Source organism: Rousettus aegyptiacus, unplaced genomic scaffold (genome assembly GCF_014176215.1).
Source record: "Rousettus aegyptiacus isolate mRouAeg1 unplaced genomic scaffold, mRouAeg1.p scaffold_m13_p_9, whole genome shotgun sequence".
NCBI classification, from domain to species: Eukaryota; Metazoa; Chordata; class Mammalia; order Chiroptera; family Pteropodidae; genus Rousettus; species Rousettus aegyptiacus.
In genome coordinates this window covers 103219846-103245912 of record NW_023416312.1, presented here as the reverse complement: position 1 = coordinate 103245912, position 26067 = coordinate 103219846, and the positions used below count along the sequence as shown (strand labels likewise).

At 55.2% G+C, this 26067-nt stretch overlaps 1 protein-coding gene across 7 annotated transcripts in view; it reads right to left on the bottom strand.

The window, feature by feature from the left end:
• Positions 1 to 787: 787 nt before the first annotated feature.
• Positions 788 to 26067, bottom strand: part of STARD8 (StAR related lipid transfer domain containing 8) — a 68105-nt gene continuing 42825 nt past the window's right edge. For all 7 annotated transcript variants that reach the window (XM_016158205.2, XM_016158202.2, XM_016158209.2 and 4 more), the window contains 13 exons: positions 11950 to 12021; positions 10085 to 10166; positions 9175 to 9238; positions 6675 to 8047; positions 5959 to 6132; positions 4901 to 5060; positions 4296 to 4494; positions 3629 to 3839; positions 3215 to 3329; positions 2747 to 2971; positions 2292 to 2509; positions 2018 to 2194; positions 788 to 1880 (listed from right to left, as the gene is read on the bottom strand). In XM_016158205.2, the coding sequence (XP_016013691.2) occupies positions 1763 to 1880; positions 2018 to 2194; positions 2292 to 2509; positions 2747 to 2971; positions 3215 to 3329; positions 3629 to 3839; positions 4296 to 4494; positions 4901 to 5060; positions 5959 to 6132; positions 6675 to 8047; positions 9175 to 9238; positions 10085 to 10166; positions 11950 to 12021 (3188 nt within the window). In that variant the 3' untranslated portion in view covers positions 788 to 1762. The remainder of the gene's footprint in view (positions 1881 to 2017; positions 2195 to 2291; positions 2510 to 2746; positions 2972 to 3214; positions 3330 to 3628; positions 3840 to 4295; positions 4495 to 4900; positions 5061 to 5958; positions 6133 to 6674; positions 8048 to 9174; positions 9239 to 10084; positions 10167 to 11949; positions 12022 to 26067) is intronic.

The window sequence follows — 26067 nt, the reverse complement described above, 5'->3', positions numbered from 1 at the left end:
ATCATGACACCCTCCCCCGTGGCTGTCGGCCACGGTGGTGCATTTGTGGGCTGCACTGTGGGCCAGGCGGAGAGGCAGGCATGGGAGCTTCTGCCTTATGCTAAGGCCCGGAGAAGCTTCTTTGCTTGGCACTACCTCTCCCAGAATGCTGGACAAAGGGGAGCCACACCAGGAAGCAGGTCCAGAGTGGCAGAGTCCAGAGCCGAAAGGTTGGGGGAGTCCACAAGCCCTACCAAGAGCCCCCTCATAACCCTTTATCTGTCTCCTAGGGACACCATCTCCTGGGTGGTGATTGTTATACTGTTAGTGGCATGCTCAATACCATCCTCTGTATCATCGGCCAGCCTCCCTTACCCCCATATGACCAGAGGGAAGAGCTGAGGCCCTGCCCCATTCCTCCTGTGGCCTCCAGAGTCCTGGGCCAGCAATGATCACAAGCTCTGACCCTAACATGAAGTGTATGTTCTAACCCACCCCCGGTCCCTAGCCTATGGTCTCACCAAAGACAGCCACACAGCCAGAGTGTACCTCTAGTAATGCTTTATTGTCCTGCTGATGATAGGGTCATGTAGTAGCCGCTCTCCGCCTCCCTGGTCTCACCTTAAGTGCCCTGCCCCCCACCCTGCTCCCACCCACAGACTATAGTACACTCATGAGAGAACATATCTGTGTATATATAGATGTGTGTATGTATACGTATCTATATACACACAAATACATGTACGTGTTGTGACTGTACAGTATTTATAGATAGAAATGAAATAAGCTGAAAAATTACAACAGTGGCTAGAACCCATCCCAATCTTTATTCAATCAAGAGAAAAACAGAGCACCAGTTGGTGTTTGAATACAATTAGAACTTCCACATGAAACAAGATGGCTGAAGGGTAGGATAATCATGTTTAGATCAAGACCCAGCTACTTGGGTTGACACTAGGCTCTACCATCTGGCCGGCTGGCCGGCTGGCCACCTGAGCTGGGGGCCAGGTCTCTGTCTGAGGAAGGGAACATCGGCCTTCTGCATCGGGCACAGATAGGTGTATTTTTGCCACCATCTGCTTTTGCTCAGCTGTGTGGTAGGAGCAAACCTGTTTACACTCCAGATATGGCAGTGAGAAGCCAAAGGCTGCATGGGACCCCAGGGAGTGGCAGATCAAGGGTGGGGCCCAAGCCAAAGGAGACTTGTTCATTGGTGTCTTGAGATCTGAGCAAGGAAGGTCCGCCCCACTACTCTCAAGTCCCAAGCTATCCCAAATCGTCATGTCACTTACTAGGCGCACATTAGTGCCTACTCTTTAAATCAGCCTCATAAAATTCAGCATCGTACTTAGACAAATGAAACTGCTCGTGGTGCTTGGGGCTGTCCTGTGCTCTGTCCCCATGCTTATCCACTGCAGTTCAATTTCTCTGGAAAAGCCAGTTTAGGGCCAATACTGGGCCCAAAGGTAGGACCAGAACCCCCTGTCCAACATCAAAAGGACCCTAGCTCTGAACAGAATGGCCTGACCTCTCAGAAGGGCAGAGAGGAAGGAGCACGTACTGCTCTCTCGCTCCTTCCCCAGCAGGTAGGGGGACTGCAGAACACAGGCTAGGGGGTGGGGTGGAGTGGAGACGGGATACTAAAATTTCCTTTCCTTCACCTGTATGTGCAGAGGGGCTTCAGGAAGTGAGGGGGGCGGGCAGCTGGGGTGCACGGGGCAGGCCTCCTTGGTCGTTTGGTGCCAAGGGGCTGGGGGGTGCCACCCCGGAACCAGGACGAGCTTTACAGCTTCGTCTCGGGGCCAGCTGCCTGCAGGATGGAGAAGGAGTCTCGGATCTTCGCCACTTCCATGGCACACAGGTGCCCAAAGACTTTGTTGTACCAGTCAGGAGAACGGCCCCTGCAGGTAGAAGCAGGCAAGCATGAGCCACGGCTTTTTCCCAGGAGCCTTTCCAGGAGAAGGAAGAAAGGACTTGCCCCCAGCTCCCCAGGGATCAATGGCAGGGGACAGAGGTGCCAGAGAAAGGGGGCCGGTACCTGAGGTCCATGCGGCAGATGTGGGTGAGGCGGGAGCGCCCCAGGCCACAGGGCTCCATGAGGTACTGGGAGGTGAGCACCAGCGCCCTCACCCCCGACTCGGGCACGGGATGCTCAGGCTTCAGGGATTGGGAGACAAGCAGGCAGCCTCCGCGGGGCAGGTCAGAGCGCCACATCCTGTGGGGAAGCGACACACACATTCAGGTTCCCAAGGCTGGTTCCCGCCACCTCCACGGCCCCCTAAGCACAGCAGGTGATAGCTGGAGCCCCTCACCGAAGGACGACGAAGTCGCGGCAAGGATGGGGCGCCATGCTGTCGGTGACGTAGTGGTACAGCTCCACACCTGGCACCAGGGACTCCAGCACCTGGGCGCGCAGCAGGTCCTCGTCCCAGAGGACCCGCTCCCGCAGAATACGGTGCAGCACCAGAGGCGGGGGCGCCGCCACCTCCGTGGATGCCTTCCATATGCGCAGGGGGTGATCATCCTGTGCCTGCAGGCCACGGGAGCGGGGACAGGAGGCGGGCGTCAGGGCTGGAGTAGTCCCACTCACCCCCAGTCCCCAAGGAACTCCCTGTCTAGCATGGGGTATAGCAAACATGCTACTGAGTTTCAGGCCAAGGCGCAGCAACAGTGGTGGGGCGACAACTTCCTCTGGGGTCGCTGACCCCCTCGCCTGCACCACGCCCCCTCCCGGCCCCATGGCGACAGAGGGAAGGGCGGTACTCACCTTCTTGCAAGCCAGCTCCGTGTGCTGGGGCCCCGGCACGGTTGTCCAGCCCTTGAAGCGCTCAGCAGCATCACGCAGCAGCTCCTGCACGCTCTCTTCCATGTAGATGCTCAGGCTAATGCCGGCGGCATGGGCCTGACGCAGCTCGGACAGGGCCGGGCCAGGAGGGCTGAGCTCGGCTTCACTGTAGGACCCACACAGCTGCAGCACCATGTCCTGGGGCACCTGGGAGGGCACGCACACACTGTGCTGGGGCACCAGGGGGCAGCATGCAGCAGTCCCAGAGACCACAGGGTCAGTCCCATTCATGCTAAAGGGGTGCGGAGGTCGATGAGAACCTTGCAGCTGGAAGCAGGAAGTTGACAGGTATTGTCAAGTTGTGTCCTACCTCTGACTTGGGGTACAAAGGTTGGCCCTGACAGTGCCAACAGGTTTGGAAAGTGGGCACCATGGCCTAGAATTACTCACCTGGAAAAGCTTCTTGCAGTCACTGATCATATGTGACAGTCCCTGGGTGGCAGCCATGTTCTCACTCAGGTCCCTGGGGCCCGGACGGCCGCCCAGGCTACGTTTGCCCTTGCTCCTGGAAGGAAGGGCCGAGAGCAGAGGATGGCACAGAGCACAAGATAAGATGGCTTCCTAGAAGCCACTTCCCAGTTGTGAACATAAAACAACCTGCTGTCCTTTAGAATAATGCCCTGCTTCACAGCACGCAACCAGTCACAGGTCCCTGAGGAGTCAGGCTGACCCCTTGTGGTAATGCCTGGGAACTGCAGTACCTGTCCTGAACCGCCAAAAGTCCGGCAGAACGAGGGGGGGCTGGGAGGGGGAAGCTCCGCAAACCTTCCCTGCCCCGCCCAGCCGCATGCTACCCTGTTTCACCTGGGTGAGGAGCTATCCTTCTTGGAGATATTGAGGTGGAAGATGGAGGGTGCCAAGCACACTGCCAGGTTGCCAGCTGTCATCTGGTTTTCCTCGGCAGACGCAATGTCACTTAGGAAATACAGCAGGGTCTGTAGCACCTCTCGGTTCTCATCGGGGAGCAGCAAGGTGGCGGCTTGCGCTGCTGCCAACCACTGATCCTTGGGAAGAACTGTGGACAAGGAACGGCAGAAGGGCTTTCTTATTCCCTTAGGACCTCCCGCTTCCAGGAACACACAAGAAACAGAGGTCCCAAGGGAAGCCGCGGGGAGACAAGGGCTAACGTGGGCTCTGGGCGGGTCCCTGGGTGCTAGATCCAACTGTACTCAAATGCAGAGTGTAAGCTTAGGTAAGTTCCTGCCTTTCCTCGGGGTCTCAGTATGTCCTTCCTTATAGTGGGCTCAGGGAAATAGAACGTAGTTTTTCTCTGCTGGGCTTTCCCAACTCCAGATAGTCAGTCTTCTCCCTGCCCCGCCCAACCACCCCTTCCCTCCGCCCCCCCCCCCCCCCCCCACCACCACCCGAGTGTGCTTGGGTGTGGCTGCATTTGTCCGCACTGAGTTTATCTTCCACAAGCTCTAGGATTCAAGAGGTTGACAATGGGCAGGGAGAGGTATGGGCAACTCACGCTGGTAGATGTGCAGGAAAGTCGTGGTGAGCTTGCTGGTGAAAATAGGCTCAGGCAGGTCTCGGAAATACTGCTTGACCAGGTCAGCCACATCGTAGGCTGAGTGGCCCTCATAGCAGACGTTGTCTGGGGAGCTCTCATTCAATTCACGCAGGTTCTGGATCCTAGACTTCACCCCAGACTTGCGGAAGATGCCCACCTGGAGGGAGACACGGAAGGAGACTTCCAAGCTTGGCAGGCTTCCTGCTGAGCAGGGCTCAAGAAAAACAGCAAAACCAAAGGAAAGGGTTTGTTATGGCTTTGAGCCCAGGAGAAAGATAGTTTTAGTGTGAATGAGTAGGAAAAGGGGGACTCGGGCTAAAGTAGGCTCCTGGAAGATGGGAATTACAGTGCCTGGACCAGAAACAAGCTGGCCCAGAACTCGGAGGAAGGTGGCTTTGGCTCCATGCTTGCTGAGAGCCTTCCTGAGGCTACGAGAAAGGTCTCCGCGGGACCCGCCCAACCAGGGGGAAGGAGCAAAATGGAGCGGCTCCCGTGCCCAATTTCTTAACCTTGCACCTCCTCCCCCAGCGCCATCTTTCTGCAGGCTCCCCACGAGCGCTCACCTGGTCCAGGCAGTGTCTGCGCAGGTAACGCATGGCTTGCTGAATGCTCTGAGGCAATGGCTGGCCGGTGCGCTGCACGTGGATGAAGGGTGGCACCCCAAACACATGCTGGCCCCGGTAGTCTGGGGTCTTGTTCCTTTTCATGAACTTTGGCATCGACCTGTTTAGAGGAGTGACAAAAGACCAGGACGCAGCTTGGAGTCTCTGTCTGCAGTCTCGGGGGGTTCACGCAGGGGTGAGCAGGGTAAGAAACACAACTGATGCCCAGACTCCGGGACACAGAGAGAGCTCTCAGCCCGGTTAAGGATATAGCTGTGTCAACAGGCAGTGACAATACATGTGGCCAGGAGTGGATCGAGAACTTAGGGGAAGAGCCATGAAGGAGGGGGACTGCACCTAGTGGCTCAGGGAGGGCCCCAGAGCAGACGCGGAAGTTCAGCAGGCTCTTGAGGGGTAAGCAGACATTGTCCCAGACAAACGGGGAAAAGGAACTCTAGGCTCAGGGAACAGCCCGAAGAAAGGCGAACAGGCAGGAGAAAGGGCCTGGCACATTCAGGGAAGAGTGACTGGTCCACTGGCCTGCACGGTGGCATTGCTTGAGAGTGGCAAGGTACAGAACGCGACAGATGGGGTAGGACCCGCACATGAAAGGATCATGGTGGTAAGGACACCCGACCTCGTACTGGAGGCAATGGGGAGCCACAAAAGGGTGTTTATCGGGAGAGCGACAACCAAAGTGGCGTTTCAGGATAAGCTTTCTGGTGGCAGTATGGAGGTTAAGGTAGAGGAGGTACAGCTTAAGGACCTTGGGTCCCCCGCACTCACCCCTCCTCACAGGCGGCACACTTAGTCCCATGCATGCCACGTACACTGCCCCCCAAGAGCCACACAGACCCCTTGGGCCATGACCCCTCCAGCCTCCCGGCACATCCCATGGGCTCTGACTGTCTGCACCCGCCTTCGGTGGTTGAGCCTCCCACAGCCCCGCAGCAGGGACACGGAGGGGACCAGAGCCTGGGTGAGCTGCTGCCTGCCCACCGCAGCCCAGAAGCACTCACCAGCCCCAGCTGTGCTTTTGGGGTACAGTGAACTTCTCCAAGAAGGCCGTGAGCCGCAGCAGGGAGCACTTGTGCAGCAGGTGGATCTGGGTGGCGAACTGCCGGTTGATCTCCAGTGACTCCGAGTTGAGGCTGGGCCGGTGGGAGTTCTGGAAACTGTGCCAACGGAGCTTCCTGCAGAAGGAGGAGCGGTGGAGAAGAGCAACCTCAGAAAGGGCTTTTTTCCTGGCCCCTTCTTATTCCCAAAAAGAAAGAAAATGCAGGAAAATAGGAGCGCTGGTGGGGAGGTGGCACCTAGCACCGGCAGCAGCACCAGGCCCCTCCTCCTGGGACTGCAGCTGGGGGTCTTCGCTGGGACCATCAGCCTGGCAGAGCTGGGAACCAGAGGCCATCTCTTCTAACACCCTGGATTTGCACAGGAAAACTGAAGCCCAAAGAGGAGCTAGGATCTGCTCAAGGCCACAGCAGAGGCAGGTCTGGAACGTAACATAACATTCTGGATTGTCTAGTCCTGTGCTCTTGCTATTTCCCTGCTGTGACTGGCTGCCTAAAGGCAATCACCCAGCCCCCAAGTACCTGCCCCTGGGCCTCATAACTAAGAAATTGGGTTGGGAGGGTGAGGACGAAAGGAGGGGAGAGAGGGAAAGGAAGGGAGGGGGAAGGGAAAGACAGAGATAACAGAGCCCCTTGCCGCCACCACTGCCCTGAATTCCCACCTGCAGGGTCTGGTAAGTGAGGCCCCAACGCCTGAATCTCGTCGTTCACGAGGCGCTGACGCCTGGAGTCCAGCCGGACACCCTGAGGCCTCAGCCTCGTTCACGGAGTTCCCGCTACTGTCCAGTTCGCTGGAGGAGGCCACAGTGTCGGAGATGGAGTGGCCTTCTTCCACAGATAGGCTGGAGGCAGAAGTGGGTTCCCCACCTGAATTTGCCTCCTGCTCATTATCTGGGGCTGGGCCCAGGGTCTCAGCCTCAAGCTGAGCTGGGACGACTAGCTGGACGTCACCCTGGCCCGGCTCCGAGGCCTCTCTGTGGGCTGCACCATCTTCCCGGACCAGAGCCTCAGCCTGAGCTTCGACCTCGACCGAGGCGATGTCCACTGATGAAGTGGCCTCCTCCTCTTCTTCCTCATCTTCTTCCTCCTCCTTGTCTCCAGGCCGCAGATCTGGGTACACAGCCTGAGACCAGAGCTCTACCCGTTGCTGCAGGCCCCACACGTGCTGGAGGATGTCGTCTAGGTGGGCATAGCTGCCCCCACGCTCCTCCCCTTCGGCCTCAGCCCCAGCCAGTCCAGGCTCAGCGGGGCACAGCTCAGGCATGTTGTCATAGGTGCTGGCATGGCTGACTGTGGAGCCACAGGAGCCCCGGCGACCATCGCAGCCCCGGCGCCGTCTTGGCTGCCTGTCGGCCAGACAGTGTCCATGCTCAGGACACAAGCTCTCGATGGACAGGGAACGAGGGAATGTTCCTGGTATGTGGTCCCTGGGCACGTGCACCAGGCAGTTACCCCTGTGTGCCCGCAGAGAATGCCGGAGCGTGGCCACAGGCCAGGCCTCCCAGATCCTCCGAGTCTCAGTGCCACCACCACTGGCAGAGCTCTGTGCCCAGTTCTTGGCCCTGTAGAATCCGGCTGAGAGGAAGCCACGGCGGCTGCGGAAAGAGGCGGCTTTGGCGGCCTTCTCGGAGGTGGCTGACCTACACTCGGCCTCGGCTTGCCGGTTACAACCCTTTTCCTTCCGCCTCAGAGACCCAAAATGCTTGAGGAAGCTACGGGAACGATGCTTCTTGGCTTTGTCCTGGGGACCCTCTGGGCTCTGAGTGGGGCTAAGGAGGGACCGGTCACTCGGGCTGGGGACACGGCCTAGCAAGGGCACATCTGCTGACTCTTGTGGGAGGCTCACGGTGATGGCCGGCAGGGAGGTGGCACTAAGTTCAGTGAGGACGCTCTCACAACTGGACGTCACTGGCAGCCCAGGGCTCGGTGGCGCCAGCAGGTCAGAGGAACCCACACGAGACCAGCACTGACTTTCTCGCTGCAGAGCCCAGGGGGTGCTGATGGCACAGCGCTCCTCCTCTTCGCAGTCGTCATTCTGGGAAGGACGCCACAGGGCTGGGTCAGAGAAGTCCCCCACAAGCCCTTGCTTGCACTCCACTCTCTGCCTCCGAACTCTTGGGGGACTTTGAGACAAAGGACTGGGCTTTCTGGTTGAGGACATGTCCTCGGGGGTTGGGGGCTGGCTCTACAAGTGCCGGAGAAAGGAATCCAGGAGTTATAGATGGAGCCCAGATGGATGGTAAAGGCCATCTGATTAATCTAATCCCTCCCCATTTGCAGAGAGGGAAACCCAGACCCACAAATGAGAAGCCACTTGCCCAAGGTCATATACTGTTATGCAGGAAATCAGGGAAGGAGCCAGGCTACAATTCAGGCTTCTTGACCTCCTGTCCTCAGCAGCCTTTCAAGTCTAGGCTAGACTCAGATTAATATCACAGCATGCCAGAACTGGGAGGAGATTTTAGGTTTTTTTCATTTTTTAATTTGTGGGGTAGGAAAACTGAGGCCCACAGAGGGCAAGAGGCTTGCCCAAGGTCACTTAGCAGTGAGTGGCAGAGCTAGGAACAGATCCCAACGGTCCTTTGCAACTCAGGCCAGAGGAAACCCACAGAGCCTGATACCAGGGAAGCATGGTGTCACCGAGCCCAAGTTCCAGGGCTCCGTGCAGACCAAGAGGCCATGTGGTTTCCGCAGTCCTGGCTTGGAAGAGTCAGAGAGGCCTTTGGAGGCTTTTAACGACCCCCATTCATTGTAGAGATGGGGAAAATGAGGCTCAGAAGGCAGAGACTTCATGTAGGTGGGGTTAAGGGCCCTGACTTCTAAAACCATATAGGCCACAACTTTTCTAGTGACGCTATTCTGTCTCTTCCCCTAGTCAAGGAATTTTTGCCATCGCCAAGCAGGGAGTGGAGGGAGATGGATTGCCATGAGGAAGGGCCATCTGTACGTCAAGTTATTAGTAAACCCAGGAGGGAAACGTGGGCTGAAGCTCGCCAAAACCCAGAGACTCCTAAGAGCCCCCTACACCCCACTCCCAGGCTAGAACAGGACACTGCTCTGGACACCGTGGACTCCGAAAGCCAGTTTCACAAGTGCTTTGTGTGTGTCCTGGGTCTCCCATGGTGCCACAAGGACACTGACCTCACTCTTGCCATGACTCACCTGCTTAATTTGAAAATGAACCTCCAGTTTCATCGAGGCACAATTGTTTAAGGTCATCAGCCTCCTGCAAGGAAAGCACGCAGTGTTCACCCAAGGGCCCCAACCCCCGAAGCCTGCAGGGCGTAGCCCACCAACACACTCCCAAGATGTCATCTACTACTTCATATGCCCAGCCATCGAAACCTCTCCCAAGCCCCAGTGCTCATGGAGGTTTCAGCACCCACCACGATGCTGGGTAGATTTTAGACGTGATGGGACAGGCTCAAGAACAGAGTAGCAGAAGGCACGACAGGCTCACAGACGGTGGGACAAGGAATTCTTCCGTGAACAGAGTGGGTGTAATGACAGAAGACACTATGGGCAAAGACAACAATGAGATTCCGAGTGAAAGAGACCCAGGGACTCCTATGCCAGGAGCCTGGGACAAGGTGGACAGGGAAAGAGTCTGTAAACAGACCAGTTGTGGGTATAAGAGGGGGACTGGGGCCGAGAAGTCGAAACCAGATTGCAAAGGGCCTCGGGTGTCACAGTGAAAGAGCTCTGCACTTTTCCCTCCGGGCGGTGACATACTTTAAGCAGAGGAGTGCCTGCCTGAAAACTGACCCTAGCTGGACTGGGACAAAGAGGGGGGTGCACAGATGGAAGGCGGGAAGGCCAGTTAGGAGCCTGTACTGGATTCAAGAAGTTGATTGAGCTGGTGTAAGTAGAGAGCAGACAAGTCGGAGGATTCTGGGGGTGACCCAACCGAAGGGAGAAAAAAAATCAAGGACAGATTTTGGCCAGAAGACAGAAGGAACAGGGTAGGGTGACTGCAGCAGTTGAGTTCTCTGTCTATTAGGGATTGCTTTTTTTCCATGAAAAAGCCCCAAGCCAGGCATGATGTCCCAGGCCTGGCCCTCAGCCCCCCTACCTGCACAGGGCCCCCAAAGAGTCCTGGTCCAGAAAACCGTGGTCCTTCTTCACAGAGCCAAGATCCAGGGGGAACGAACCTTCTGTATGGCAGAGAGAAGCCAAGGTGAGTTGAGGGCAGAAGGTGGGAGAGGCAGGGAGGCAGGCCAGCAAGAGCAGTGCAGGAAGAAGGAGCCTGGAGGAAAGAAGGGGTCCAGGAGCTCAGGTGGGCCATCAAGGGAGAGGTGCAGGACAGGCGGGTCCTCTGTGAATCCTGGGCTTCTAAGACCAGGAACCTCCTCCCTGGCCCTGAGTGAAGTCGAGGGGTGGGGTGCAGAGAAAGAGCAAAGACAGAAGAAACACTTCCCACTGCTACCCAGAACACGGGGGGGGGGGGGGCGCGCGCGGCAATCCCTCAGGCTTAGGGAGGGGAGAGGAGAGAGGAAGGAGCAGGGAGGATGAGAGAGCAGCCAGGAAATCCCACACCTCTCTGCCTTATTGGTAAATGAGGCCATTTACTCATTTCCTAATATTCATGGAGCACCTCCTTTGTGCCAGGTATTGGGGAGACAACAGTGAACAAGACAGAAATGGTCACAGCCTCTGTGGACTTTACATTCTCCCAGGGTAAACAGACAATTAACAATATGTGAAACCAACAAGAGAATGCAGTAATAAACGCTACAGAAGACATCAGCCAAGGTGATGGGGTAAAGAGGGCCTGGGCAAGGGCTACCCTGGAGAGGTGGTCAGCAGACGCCTTCTGGGGCAACGACCTCTGAGCTGAGTCCTGCAGAGTGAGAAGGGGCCAGCCATGCCAAGAGCTGGGGGAGAGAGTTCCCAGCAGCATTACCATTAAAGCTCTGAAGAGACAAAGGGTCCAGAGTGAGCAAGTGATGGGAAGGAGCCCGGGCCCTGGTGAGTGACAGCAGGGCAGCGAGGGCAGGTGGCTAAGGCAGTGTTGTGAGTGAGGATAAAGCACTTGGGTTGACTCCATTCTAAGTGTGCTGGGAAGGCAGCGGAGGGTTGACGGACACAGTCAGAGCAGAGGAGTGACAGCGAGGCTGCCTTCACGGGGCTCCTCTAGTTGCTGTGCATTCGGAGTACAACAGGGAGCACTAGGCCAGGCGACTAATGACAGTGAGTCACACTGATGTGGCAGTGAAGGTGGTAGGAAGTACATGGATTGAAGATCTATCCTGGCGGGAGAAGAGACTTGCCGAAGGGTTACATATGGGGGACAAAGGACGTGGGGCTTGAGTGGGTGGTGCTGCCAGCAGGAGTCGAGATCTACACCTGTCGAACCGGAGGTACCCGTCAGACATCAGGGGAGAGATAGCGAATCGGCAGCTAAATAGATAAACCTGGAGCTCGAGGATGAAGTCTGGACAGAGGGACATTTAGGAGTCACCAGAATACAGATGGTACTTGGACAAGGGTCTCCTGGGAAAGACCCGTTGAGAGAGGAGGGGGTCAGAATTCAGCCCTGGGAAGCAGAGACAGTCAGAGGGGAAGTGGAAACGGCAAGTATGAACGATGCTAAAGGAAAAGGGGAAACGAAGGAAAACTGAGAGATGAGGCCACCAGGAAGGTGAGGCGAGGGCAGGGCTGCCAGAGGGCGCCCCTCGCACCGCACCCACGTAACTGGCATCCTCAGGCCGTGGTCAAAGCAAGGCATCTTAACACCTGGGCAACACTGCAGCCGGTGAGAGCTGGCAAGAGCCATCAGGTGGAGACGACAACATGGGGGAGGCTGTAACACGAGGAGCGGGGCCAGGATCCCCCGCTTCCTATGCACCCCGAGAAAGAATATGATTTGCCTCATTTTACAGATGAAGAGCGGAGGGATAAGGAAAGTTTGGGAATGGGGGAAGGGAAGAGACCCACCTTCAAATAGCTGAGCATACTGAGGGAACCCTGTCGCTCGGAGCCACTCGCATGCTTTCTTGGCCTCGACTTCTACAACAGAACAGGGGGAGAGAGTGAGGCGGAGAAGCGGGGTTAGCAGAATGATGATGGGTGCATGCTGCGTCACCCCCCGCACGGAGGCACCTCCAGTTCTGGTGACCTGGAAACGGTAAGAGAACACAGTGGGGCTGCCGCAGTTACTTCATGTCACAGACGGCTCAGGTTTACGCTCTGCTCCCGAAGCCCCACTCCCCGTGTGCCTGGGACGCCCCCCTTTCTTGAGCCTCATTCCTTGTCTGTCCCGAGCGCCCCTCCCACTCTCCTGCCCCTGCCCAGCAACACGGCCCACAGACAGCCACCAACTCCCAGGACGGTCCAGGGTCAAGGTGCATCTGTGTCTCTTCCTCAGGGAGCCACCCCGTTCCATGGCTGGGTAGACTGTCCTAGTCCAGCTGGGGACAGAAAATGTCCCCTTCATCATACCTAACATTCTCACTTAGCGCACACGACGGGCTGTGATGGTTTCACTGTCCTCATTTCCTGCATCTCCAAAGCGGGTCAGAAAGGCAGGGCTGGTGTACGGTATCACAGTCAGGGCCCCTACTCCTCGGACATGGTGGCTCCCTCAGTGCCCTCCCCCCCCCCCGGAGCCTCCCAGGGCTATGCCGGCTCTCCCAGGTGGCTGGCCTATTTGTGGCATAACCTGGTGCTGACTGTCATGCCAACAGTGGTGGCTTGTGGGTGTCTTGGAGGGCAACAGCTGGGCCAGCCGCCCACCTGCGACCTGGGAGTGCCTGGCACTGAGCGGGACACCCCTGCCAGCCTCAGTGGAGACGTGCAGCTGGGCTGAAGCCACAGAGTAGCCGCAGCAAACCCTGGGACTGCCCAGGCAGCGACTTGTTCCCTACCCAGGTGGAGCTGGGGAAGCCTGGGGCTGGGACCGTGGGACCTGGCGCTGGGGGCAGAGCAGGCTGCTGGCTCAGCAGAGCTGCTCTGGCCATGGAGACCAGCCCCCACTTCCTCCATTTTCTTTGCACCTGTGACCAGGGGACTCCAAGGAGATTAGTGGGGTTTTTCCAAGAGAAGAAATTCTCCCTGTTCCCAGACCCCTGCCAACAAGGGGATTCAGGATAAGAACCCAGCAGCCAGGACTGATAAAGGACAAAACAGCATTTCAGAGATGCCGGGTGGGTGGAGGAAGGAAGAAAGCATGTGGGAAGGGAGAAGTTGGTCAGAAAAACCACGAGGCTCCTCGGAGCCTCACACTGAGGACTTGAAGGGTCTGCAGCACGTTCATGAGTGTGTTTGCCCAGCCGGTACCGCCCCAGCTCCTGTCTCCGCGTACAGCTGTCGCCAAGTCCGCTTCCGTCCACGCTCCACGTGGATTGTGGGGGTTCGTGCACTTGCATTCGCACCCCCACAGGCCCCTTGCTCTGTGCATGTACCTGCATCTGCGTGTCTCTGCGTGTTTTTTGTTGCTGCAACTCTCTAAGCTGTGATAAAGATCTTGGAAGTCCTCAAAGCATTTGTCCACACAGGTCCTGCTACCATTCATTACCTGTGCCCTCTGGCAGGGGGCAATGCAGGCCTGGGAAAGGATCCAGGTCTCTGGGCAGGTGATAGATAAGAGCAGCCTGAAGGGACTTCGGGCCCACCCAATGAGGATTTGAGGGACATGGTTATGCTGTGGCAACCACGCCCCGGCCTTCTACTCGGACCCCATCCTCAGAGCCCCTCCCAGCAGCCAGCTCTGCATTCCTGTCAGTAGGACAAAGGAGGGACCAGACCAGACTTTCCAAGAGTCAGCACAGAAGGAAACAGTGACACCTAAAGGACCTTAAGTGTTATGGCAGGGTTGCCAATCCCCAGGGAAAGGCCAGCATGTCAGGAACACACCCTTGAAGTCCACTGCAGCCCCCAGTCACTCATGGCTCGAAGCAGAACAAAGAGGAGGAGAGACACACCTGCCTGCTCATTACTCCAGTGCTCCTTCTGAATCCTGAGGGCCGTGGGAAAGTGCATGGCCACGGAGCCCATGGTGGGGAGTGTGACAGGCTGCCAGCTCCCCTAACACTTGGCGGTGTCCCTAGCCAGGATTAGTGTGAATGGAAGCAGCTCACTCAGGTGAGCACCAAGTTGTTTCATCAAGGGGCTTCTAGCCCCTGCGATTCAGAGTGTGGTCCCTGGTCCAGCAGTGTCTGCATCACTTGGGAGTGTGTCAGACACAGAGTCCCAGACATATTGAATGGAACCACCACTGAATTTGTGTGAATATTACAGTTTGGAAAGCTTTGGCTGAAATCGTCTAGCTCAAGGATTCACACTAATGGATGCACAGTAGAATCAGCTAGGAGGTTTTCGAAATGCCAATTCCCCAGGGCCTCATCCCCGGGGGCTGATTTAATTGGTCTGTGGTCACACTCTTCAAATCAGTATTTTTAAAAAGCTACAGTATGGGGAATACTGCAGCTCAAGGGACTTTTCCAAGTCACATGGAGTTAAGTGTCACAATTGAGACTACAACTCTGATTTCAAAATTCCATGTCCAGCGAACTTTTCCATCACATTATACTCACCTGCCCTCAGATGCCAGGTAAACAGTGGGACTTAGACTCAAAGGAACCAACTCCAGGTCCCCAAACATTTTTCCTGCCCCTGTGTTCTAGTGAAGTGACAAGCCTGAGTTAACATCCTGGGGTTGTCCTCGCTAACTGTCTGACTTTGGGCAAGTTGTTTACCATCTCTAAGACTCAGTTTCCTCCTTGGTAACGTGGGAGCAATAGAATCCACTTCTTATAGCTACTGAGAGCATTCAATAAAGTACTGGAGAGAAAGAAAACCCCTGACATACAGTAACAAACACTCGCCAGATGACTCTCCTCCCCTCTCTGACCAAAGCTTCCCAAAGGAAAAAGATTTGGAGCCAAATGGCTTGGGGAAGTAAGGTCGGGAGGCAGAAGTTTCAGAGGCCATGGCACCTCAAAAAGACAAAGGGGCCATGGAGTCTGAGGCAGGGCTCCAAACCGAATCCCCAGAAGCACTCCCTGGTAGGAATCCGGAGAATGTAGTAGGTTATTGCCTAACAGGATGTCAGGGACAGTGGCTCCTGACAACACATCACCCCAGGGAGAGCTGGGAGGCTTTAGGCTCCCTCTCGGATAAAGCGGTCAGGGATATATGTCTTGTTGATTAAGGGCTAAGGTGTTTTGCCTCTATCCCTCCCACCCGTCCCAGCCTGCCCAGGCTGGGGCCAGGAGTGACCACCCACCCCCAGAGAGTCAATTTCCCTGGGTCTGGGGGCCCAGGCAGCGCAGACCCAGGATTGTCTTCTGTGCCCGGCAGGGGGAGTGACACCGGGCAGGCTGAGGCGAGTGATACAGACATGTCTGTGGCCCCTAGTCCTGTCTGTGTGTCCAGATGTGCAGATTCCAGCACTCTCAACTGCTCTATCATGCAAGCCGTGCTCTGGCCAACGCTAGGGTGATGTGCCAGGACAGGTCGGGGACGGCCCTCACCTGGCACAAGCTAAATTCCTGTGAGATTTCAGCCCAGACCCTCCCCCTGGGGAGGGGCCTAGCTGATCCGAGCCATAAGATTTGGGGGAAGAGGACAGGTTAGAGATCCCAGGGCCACACTCACAAGTCTCCTGAAGGGAGCGTCAAAGGACTGGTTTTCGAGATCAGGAATGACATCTGCACCTACACTTACGTAGGCCACGTAGCAGGGACCTGAGCGCGGAGTTTGAGGAGTTGGAAACTTCTGCATTTTTCTATGCAGAGAAGGATAGAAAGAGGAGCAAAGCAGGGCTTCTGTTGTCGAGCTGCGCTGTGCAAATGAGGGTAGAGATCAGGCTCCCAGGAGAAAGGCAGCAACAACCACCACGGAGTCAACGCGATCATGCCCAAGCCCGATAACTGAGTTGGAGAAAAAGCTTTTTCCAATCAAGCTACTCCTCTACTTGCTGCCTAAGTCATCTTAGGCCACTTGCTTCATTCCTTAAGCTTTGGTTTCCAGATCTACACGGTGAGGACTGACCGCTTCACCGCCAGCCTTCCTGGTTACTGTCTGTATGTGGTCAGGTTCCACCTACTTTTGAACGTGTCTGGATGAAAGTTAGCATTAGAGAAGGCTGCTTTCCTTGACCTGGGTATCCGCAGTCTTTCAGGCTCAGTTAAGATTGTGTCCTAGTTGAAAAGAAGTGAGAAAGAAAGCCAGGTCTCATTTAGAGAATGTCACCAGCCCAGTCCTCTTCAGGCCGCTACTGGGAAGCTGGTCACTCAGCCTCCTCCCTGAGAACCCAAAATCCAGCTCAGGCCTACAGACCAGGCACAAGACACATGGGTCCAAGACAAGCAACGGGTAGATGTCAGGGAGGCCCAGATCGAAGTGTCTTCGTTAGAGCTGGAGCACAGTAATCTCTAGACTCAGGCTGCCCATTATAATCTGGGAAGCTTTGAAAATGTCAGTGCCTATGCGGGTCATGATTGATTACATCAGAATCTCTAAGGACAGGATTGTTTTTGCTGTTGGTTTTTAGCCAGCATAGGTGTCTGGAAAGATCGATTCTAGCCAGAGGCCAGACGCAGGCCGTTCTAATTACTGGCCCATGTTCTCTCTAGGCCGAGGGCAAGAGGAGGAGAGGGCAATGAGCAGTAAGACAAATACATATAGTACGACAGGGACAGGCAGGTGTGTGGGTGTTTGTGAAGGTAATTTATTCAAACAGTTAGCCGACCTGCTTCATAAGGCCGCTTCCAACCAATGTGTGGGTTTCCTTGGCCATATTTAGCTCCTTATCCGAGAAGGCATCTCCTTCATGGCCCTCAGTGTGGGATGACAATCTCGAAAACAAGATCTGATACCAGCATGGCCTCCCGCCTTCAGTGAGCACAGCACGAAAGCATTCTAAGGCGGTGGAGAAAGACCTGCAATGCCACTGCCTATGTGATGACTCCAGTTTCCAAGGTGGGCTCTGTGAGGCCAGGCTGGTACCCAAGGTACGTAGAGGGGCCGCCTACCATGCCAGGCCCTGCCGCTGCACCTGGGAATGGCTCAGTCCTAACAAACAGCCCCTCAGAGCATTTCTCTAGGTTGATGCAAGGCCCATTTCATCTGCCCAGCCCACTCCTAGAGAGGACCCTGCTTACAGACGAGATGTCGGCCAGCATCTCACTTGGCACCCAGTGCTCATGATGAGCGCCTCTCACTCTCCCACAAGGAGACACACTAAGGGGCCTAGGCCAAAAGAAGGGTGCCCGCACCCCAGTCTCAAGCCTTGGACCCCTCAGAGCTGGTGCTTCATTCGAATTTGCGCAAACGGGTCCCCTAGGGTAGCAGCGGTCCTAGCAGAGATGCTGCAACAGGTGACTGATTGCCTGGCTGGTTATGCCACCTCTCTCTCTGGAGGACCCAGGGAGAGAGTCCTTCTTCACAAGAGCACATACTGAGAGCTGTCATGGATTCAAGGAATGCCTAGATATCCATCCCCTCCCGACCCCAGAGCGGACATTCGGCGGGGGGGGGGGGTGGGGGTGCGGTCTGCAATATATTGTCCACTGGAAGGCTGGGTGCACGTGTCTGTCCCTGCTCCTGCTGCTCTTAGCTGGAATCCCAACTCTAACTAGAGGCTTATAGGGGAGGGAGGCAGAGGGAGGGAGACGAGACCAAAATAGCTCTCATCCCGCATTCCAACCCTCACAGGAGGAGCAGCGCAGCAAGGGCCACTGGATTTCGAGCAGCCTAGCTTGGCAGCGGCAAGACACTGGCTGCCCCGGCTTGTTACGTCGACAGGCAGAACCCAGGCCCCCACTACACCTGTTCGGATGCCAGCCTCAGACTCAGCTGGAGCTGGAGCTGGATGCCAAGCTCCTGGGCCCATGCAAACAACACTTTTGGAGTCTCCCAGTCACAATTGAGGCACCGCCAAGGCACATGGCCCAGGAGGGTACAGTACCATGGGACTGGGTGACAATGAAATGAAGCCATTGAATGTTATCACTGGCCTGTGACCATCCATTTTAACACCTCTCTCCCCTTAACACCCCAGGTCCAAAGCCTCAGGTCCACAGTGATTCTTCAACCAGGGACAATTTAGACCTATTCCGGGGACCTCCGGCAATGTCTAGAGAGCAGAGGCTAGGGATATTGCTAAATGTCCCACAGTGCGGCAGACGGCCCCCACAAGCAAAGAAAGATTCCAGACTTGAAGTGTGAGACCTTACCTGGGGGCTACAGGCAGCTCCACCCCACCCTGGGGATGTCCTGAGGGGTGACGTGAAGAAGGCATAAAATATTCAATGAAGGTCCTTTGTCTTTGGACACTGTGGACCCCTTGCAGGGTCAGCCAGGGAGAGGTGGCAGTTGTAGTTTGGGTTTTTTATAAATATGGAAGTTACACAAGAAAACACCAGCTGTGCCCCTTCCCCATGACCTGCTGGGGCTGCTTGAGAATCTGGGTCCAGAGCTGGCTAGGTCTGTGGTCACCTAGGCTGGTGCTAGATACAGCAGTGCCACAAAGTAGGCAGCTGACATTCCTGCCTGGCACAGGGCTTCCCTGTGAAAGTGAAGGTCAAAGCTGCCACCTGTTCTGCCGAAGTCTCTCTATTAGCTTTCTTGCCCCCAGGGGATCGTGCCCCCAACCCAGTCCCAGGTGCTCTGCCAAGGTCACGGTGACAAGGAAAGACAGGTGTTTTAATAAGCCACGTGCTACTGCACCACCTCCAGTCCCCAGCATGGAGGCAAGAGATGCCAGCCTAACTAGTTTGGGGCAGACGTTAAACTAGCAGTAAGTACTTTCTCCTTTGGTAAGGAACAGTATTAGACTGAAGGTCAGAAGAACTACATTGTGGCCACAGAGCCACTAGGAATTTGTTGGGTGACCTTGGGCAAGCTAGTGCTTCTGAGCCTCAGTTTCCCCATCTTTTTTATGAGATTTTATTATTTTTTATTTATTTTTATTTATTACTATTATTTATGCCTACAGCACTTAGTCTTCCTAGGTGGTCTCACATCCAAGTACTAACTAGGGCCGATCCAGCTTAGCGTCCGAGATCAGACATCGGGCTTGTTCAGGGTGGCACGGTCATAGAGCATGGACCGTGGCTCCACTGGGGTGTGAACCCAGGACCTTCTGTGTGTAAAGAAGATTTGCTAACTGCTACATTATGGAATCACATCCAGTTCCCCCATCTTCTAATGGCCATTCGCTGAAATCTAGATCCAGAGCAGAAGTAGGTGTGATTGGCAGCAGCAGGTTCAGTAAACTGAGGACTAACACCAAATCCATCTTCCCCTCCGAAGCTCTCCTGGTTTCCTGCCTCCAAAGGCACTAAACAACTAGGCGAATCTGCAGTCATCCTGGTCTGTCCTCTCTCTGCTCATGTATTTAGTCACCAAGTTCTATCACCTCTTCCATCAAACGGTCACGGTTCCCCACACCCAACCGTGCTCTAGGTTCTCATGCCTGGATTATTTCAGTCCTCCAAGTTCCCAGCCACCAGTCTCTCCTTTCAACATGTTGTCTTGCCAGCTTCTTATTCCAAAAGCCTAGCTCCGACCTGGCCACCGCCCTACTCTCCAGCCTAACAGGCTCCCCGCAGCCACAGCCCAGAGCAGACATACCAGACTGCTTCCCACCTGAAAGCTGAGGTTCCCCACACTCTAGACCCAGCCTGACTTGAAGCCACAAACTCCCACGATTCACCAAGATGAAGGTCAAACATCCCTTTTCCCCATGAAGCCTCCCTTTCCTGATCTCTCAGCAACGCTGCAACACACAATGGCTCAGTGAAATTAACTGGCCCCCTACACATTTCCACTACCTTCTCAGCAACACACGAATCTGTGCCCTGCATTCAATCTGCTGGTCTCAGTATCCCCACTGCAGTGTGGTAAGGGCTACCAAATATTCTGGCAACACCTAGGCGCTAGGAAGTCCTGCTTCTCAACTAAGCACCGTGTGGGTCTCTGGCTCCGCCCCCTCCTCTGGCTGGCATCGCTACAGCAAGGATGCACAACTGAGTGGACACCTGCCACTCAGCACACTGGCCTACCAGCTGGATACCTTGCCGCAGGGCGGAAACCACAGGGCCAGGAACCAAGGCCCCGAGGTGTGAGAAGGGAAAACAAACTCTCTGTGAGGGTGGAGGCATCCTGGCGTCCAGGAGCACTTAGCTTTCCTATCTCAAGCTCCTGTAAGGACATCAAGTTCACTTGAGAGAAGGGACATGCGCCATGTCCTGCTTCCCTCTCCTGGCCTGCGAAGTCTTGGCGCTCGCCCGTTTTGACCTGGTGCCACCAATTCTACATCCCACCCCCCTTGCCTGCTTCCCTTTCCTTTTTCTGAGACCAAATATAAACTCCCGGACAGGAAATGCCTTGAAGGAGCCTGTCCCCACCCTGAGATCCAGAGAAAATTGTCTCTGACATAAAGGAAATGGGCTTGCGAGAAGCAGCCTTCTCCGCCAGGGCTTGTTCTCCCTCTGGAAGCCCATGGGCACAACCTGTCCCCTGACTCCTGTGGCCGGCGACACAGAAAGAGCCGTGATGCCGAGCACAAAGGAGCAGGCAGGGGCCAACAACCTGCACACTCGGGCCATGCTGGGCCAAAGGGAAATGGCTATGTAAGACCTAAGAGCACGGAGGTGTGGGGGCACACTGGGAAGAGGAACAGGTTAGCAATCTGAAGACGCGGCTTTTAGTGCTGGCTCTGCTACTTCTTAGCTGTGGCTGTACTTATGACTGATAACAATATCTGTGATCACTAATGTAATTATGAATAATAATTAATAACAAATTGTAATTATTACTGAGTACTTATTATGTGCCAGGCCCTGGGCGAAGGATCTTACACAGACTGTGTTAGACGAGACTTAACTTCTCTAGGCCTCAGTGTCCTCATTTGTAAAATAGGGATATGCTCGTAGTAGCGACAACACGAAGTTTTTACAAGTTTAAAATGAGATAATAATAACAAGAACAGCCAAAGGCTACCGAGCCATTGTTATGTCCCAGGTATTTCTTTAGGTGCTTTTTCTATGGTCTGTATCACTGAAGCATCACAAGCATCACAAGCACCCTGTGAGGCAAGTGCTCTGATAATCTATTTGGCAGATGAGAAACCCAAGGCCCAGAGATAGCAGGTAACTTGCCCCAGGTCAGCAGCTAAGAGGTGGTGGACCAAGATGCAAACGCAGGCGGTTTGGCTCTAGAGTCAGAGCCGCCAAGTTAGAATCCTCCTCATTAACTAAGCTGAATCACTGAGCCCATAGACACAAAAAACATATGCCAGCGTTCTTACAGGATGAACCCTTAGCCTGAAGTAAATTCCCATCAATGGAAAGAGCACTTGATCATCCCACATTTTATTGGGCCCCCACAATAGCCCTGTCCATGTAAATGTTCAGAGCCCTCCCATTAATCTGTTACCATGGCAGCCTCCCTAGGCTCTCCCCTGCAAAACCACTCCCCACTTTATTTGACTCATATTACCCGAGCACCTACTCAGTGCCAGACCTTAAGTTGGCACCAAGGTGTGAAAACTGAATAAAAGATGAACTGTCCTGAACTCCTTGGCCAAAGTGCTCCCAGACCCATCCTTCTCAGTGAGAAAGAGGCTAAGATGGACTCTCCTTTGCAGCTTGTTTGGAGGCAAGATAACAGAGGATGAGCTTGAAAGCAAGGGAGCTGGTAGATGCTAGTTTGATTTAAGGAAGCCTGCAGCACCCAAGGGCCCTGAGGCTAGAGCTTCTGGAGAAAAGGCCCCCTCCCCACATACCCCATTCCAACGTGGGCCACGCCAGCTGGAGGAATTGCAAAGTTAATATGGCCAGCCTCCTGCCTGCCCCTAACCACCCACACCTTCTAAATAATGCCACCTGGTTGTCAAGAAACCTCATTAAAATGTCTCTTTTTCCTTGATGCCATTCAGCCAGTACCCTCATTCCACACAGTAGGACTGGAAGGTGGGCCTGCTGCGGTCAGAACCACCCGCCAACTCCCTCCTGCATACCCTCCCCCACACTAATGCTGCTCAGCTTTAGAGCAGTGGTCCCCAACCTTTTTGGCACCAGGGACCAGTGCTCCTATGAGCATCTAATGCCTGGTGATCTGAGGCAGAGCAGAGGCGGTGATACTGGCGCTGGGGAGCGGCTGCAGATACAGAGAAGTTTCGCTTGCCCGCCCGCCGCTCACCTCCTGCTGTGCAACCCGGTTCCTAACAGACCAGGGACCAGTACTGGTCTGCTGCCCAGGGCTTGGGGACTCCTGATTTAGAGCATTGACACCTGGCCCTTTCACTTTTCTTTCCTGTCCATATATGTCCACCCGGTGGGGGACAAGGACTTGGACCTAGGAACTGTTTGCCCAGGAGTCACTGATCACTGGTGGGTGTGATGAGCAGTCGAGGGCAGGACGGAGGCCCAAGCCTCAGCATCTGGGAAAGGGAGAGAGAGAGGCCATGGTACAGTCACTAAGAGCAGAGGCGGAGGGGTTGCTCCCTGGCCGCGTGACCTCTGGCAGGTTCTTCATTTAACCTCTCCTTCCCCCAGTTTCTTCATGGGCAAAATGGGGATGATGAGAGCGCTACCCACTTTACAGACCTGGCATGGAAGCTAAGTACGTTCCAATGGGTCAAGAATCTAGGCGCTCACTATTGTTCTTGTTCTCACTGTTACTACAGCCTGTTGCAGTGTCATAAATGCCATAGGCGGGCACACCGGGGAGAGCTTTTCACGAGGAGATGGAAGTGACAGAAAAGTCCAGAACTAATGATCAGGAGCTGGCAGGTTTGAGCACGGTACATCTGCAGGTCAGTGAAAAACAACAAAGTGACAAGGTGGCAGAAAGTGCTAGCAAACAATCATAGGGAGAACTCTGTTTATACTATGGGCTCCAACACTCAACAACCCCGTGAGGTAACCACATATCTCCATTTGATAAGTGACAAAATGGAGGCTCACAGGGTTTAAGTAATTTGTCCAAAGTCACCCAGTGCTGCATATCTCAGAGTCCCTGCTCTTCACCATGACACTCTTCTGCCCCAGGCACCATGTGTACAAGTCAGGATGTGTTCTGCTTCGGCCCCGCGCTGGCCTCGTTCCCACATGCCCCTCTTTGTTTTCCCATTTAGAAGGCCGTGCTCAGGTAGAGGGCACTCATGCCAGATGTCTGGAGCCAAGGGTTCCCCATGATCCCTGCCCCGACCCCAGCCTGACTTGACCTTGGCCTGGAGCAGAAAAGCTGGCTGTGAGCGCCCATCTCACACCTCAGACAGGCCGGCCTTTGGCCGGCCCAGATAAAGGACAGGAAATCCTCAGCCACCTCCCCTGGAGGTCGCTCCGTCAACCATGGGAACTGAGTCGCAGCCTGGCCAGAGGTTCCTCTGCGGTGGGGAAGCTGCCGAGTCAGCCCCAGCCGCCTGGGCTGCCGGGTGTGGTTTGGGGGAAACAGGGAGGGCTGAGCATCAGGAGACCTGGCTTCCGAATCTTCCCTCCCTGGAGACTGTGCCCTTCTCCTCCCTGGGCCTCGGGTGGAGGTGACCAAGGATCAGCCCTGGGGACCACACTGTCTACCTTGCTGAGCTGTTCTGAGAACAGAATGGGATCAGGGAAGTGAAAGTGTCTTGGAAGCTTTAAAGAAATGGGAGGACTCGTGGCTGTCACTGACGGCTGAGTTGGTGTTTCTCCCCGTCTGATTCACCCTTCTAGGCCCCACTGTGGCCATGGCTCATACTCATTTCCGGTTTCGATGCTCCTTAAAATATCCCTTCCCCCACCCCCACCGACTCAAGGGAAGCAGGATACACTGACAGCCCCCACGTGGTACACCACAGTCAGCTCACCAAGGTGAGTGGCTCCTCTCACCAGGATTGCTCTCTGCTGTGATGGCACAAAATGTGGCCCTACCCTCCGAGAGCTCCCCAGTCATGGGAGCTGGCCGGACCTGGATGCCCACAAATCAGAGAGAGAGCTGTGTGAGGTGCTCGGACTCAGGATTCTGGGGTTCAGAATTCACCTGCTGGAGTCACCAGAAAAAAGATAACAGGAAACTCGTCTGGGAAAGTTCAGGCTAGAAATAAACAAGAGAATGTGGGGCTTCTCGAGCCCCATTTCCCATCCCATGGGCCACAAACATCAGCACACGCAGAGGACAGTAATGAGGCTGGGAAGGTGACCTGTCTGAGGTCGCTAGAGGAGCTGAGCTGTCTGGCCTACAGAAGACGCAAGGGGATTCGGACTGTGTCCTCAGACCTCTGAAGGTCAGAGACAGCACACGGCATCTAGGTGGTCCCAGGGAGCGGAGCTGGGGCCCAGGGGTAGGGGTCACATGGAGAAGAGTTCAGCAAAATATAAAAATAAAGCTTTCGGACATTCTACAGCTGAAGATGGGTGAACAGGAACTGCACAGGTGCTTGGCCAGAAGAGCCGAGCTTCGGAGAACAGGTGGACTGACTGTCCTGTAAAGTCCTTACTCCACCGAGCTGTCACTTCCTACCTCTGGGGTACCACGGGAGGAAACGTAGAGGTGACTGGGGCTGCCTAGGCCCTTGGCGGGTTCCCGCAGAGCTCTGAGATCCCGAGCTGCACCTTGGGCTGGTACTACCCAGGGGGAGCAGGTCACTCATTAACTTGTGGTTGAATGGGTCAGAGGGTGGCCAGCTAGGACAGATGCAAACATGGGGAGGGGCTAGAGAGCAAACCACCTGAAACCATGCTCAAGGAAAACCCAAGCTGTCGCTGCGCCGGCCCAGGCCAGCGCAAACTGACCGGCCAGCTGACAGTACTTACAGACTAGGCCTGGCACAATCTGAAGCCAGCTCACCTTTCCCTTGTGGATAAGAAAAAGGTCTTGACTGGGAATTCACACTTTCATAGCTGGAAGGGAGCCTGAGAGACCGCTGAGCCTGTGCCGCCTGCCCTGCCCATTTTACTGATATAGAAACTGAGGCCCTGAGAAAACAAATGTCTTCTCTAAAGTTGCTCATGGAGAGAGCTAGGAGAGATCAGATTTCCTCACGGTAGAGCAAGGCCCACAGGGTTCGTGAAATGTCAAGTCCTTCTCTCGCTGAGACTGAAGAAAATTGCTCACGGTCTACAGCTTTCTAAATTAGACCTGGGTCCTAGCCTGACCCTTCCCAAATCTCCTGCTAGTCAAGATACAGGGTCTCCCAGGAGGGGCTGTTCTTTTAGCCACGTGGCAGTAACTAACTGGCCTGGTGTGGAGGAACCTATAGCTGTAGTGAAAACGCACGCACGCGGCCCCATCTGACCTCAATTAGTGGCAGACCCTTTGTGGGGGGCTTTCGTGCTCTTTCAGACCATCGTGTTGAGTTCGGGGTGTCCGCTGCCCCTGGAAACACCTACCCCCTGTGGCTCCGATGCCTACAAAAACCCTCACGTCACTTGAATCCCTACCAAGTCAATCCCCTCACCACCTAAGCCGAATGTGTGTCCTTGAAGCAATGTCACTACTTCTGTTTGCCCAAGCGAAGACAGAGGGGCAGACGTTTCATTGGCCCTAGAAGTTCTGGTGACTGAATGTTTGTTAATGTCCCCTTGGTGGAAGATGAGGGTTCAGGATGGGTCCCTTTAAGGCCTGAGGTGGACAGAGAGTTGCTTAATGGCCATGCTGAAGAGGTGACTTTCCAAGGTGGTTATTATGTGGCTCAATGATTAACCAAGCAGTGGCAGGACCCCTGGCTGTCTGAAAGGGGCCGCTCGTTTCCCAAGGACAGCCCAAGGGCAGGAGGCTGCAGCCAGGGCGGCGCTCGCAGGTCTCTCCCTGCCTCCCATGCCAGCTCTGGGGCAGAGGGAGGAGGCCTGGAGGAGGAGAGCTCTCTTCAGCCCCACGCGAGGGTGGAGGAGGGCTGGCCCGGATATGGAGGAAGTCAGCACACCCTCGCTGGGGCGGGAGGGAAAAGCGAGACAGTGAGGGTTTTTATCATGAATGGGAGAGGAAGCTCCAAGCTGGGCCATGGCGATTAGATGACAAGTTGGGAAAGACGCTCATCCTGAATGCATCCTGTTTTGCTCCAAACTGGCTTCAGGGGCCAGGAGCAGGGGAGGAGCCAGGAGGACAGCAGCCTCCCAGGAGTTCTTC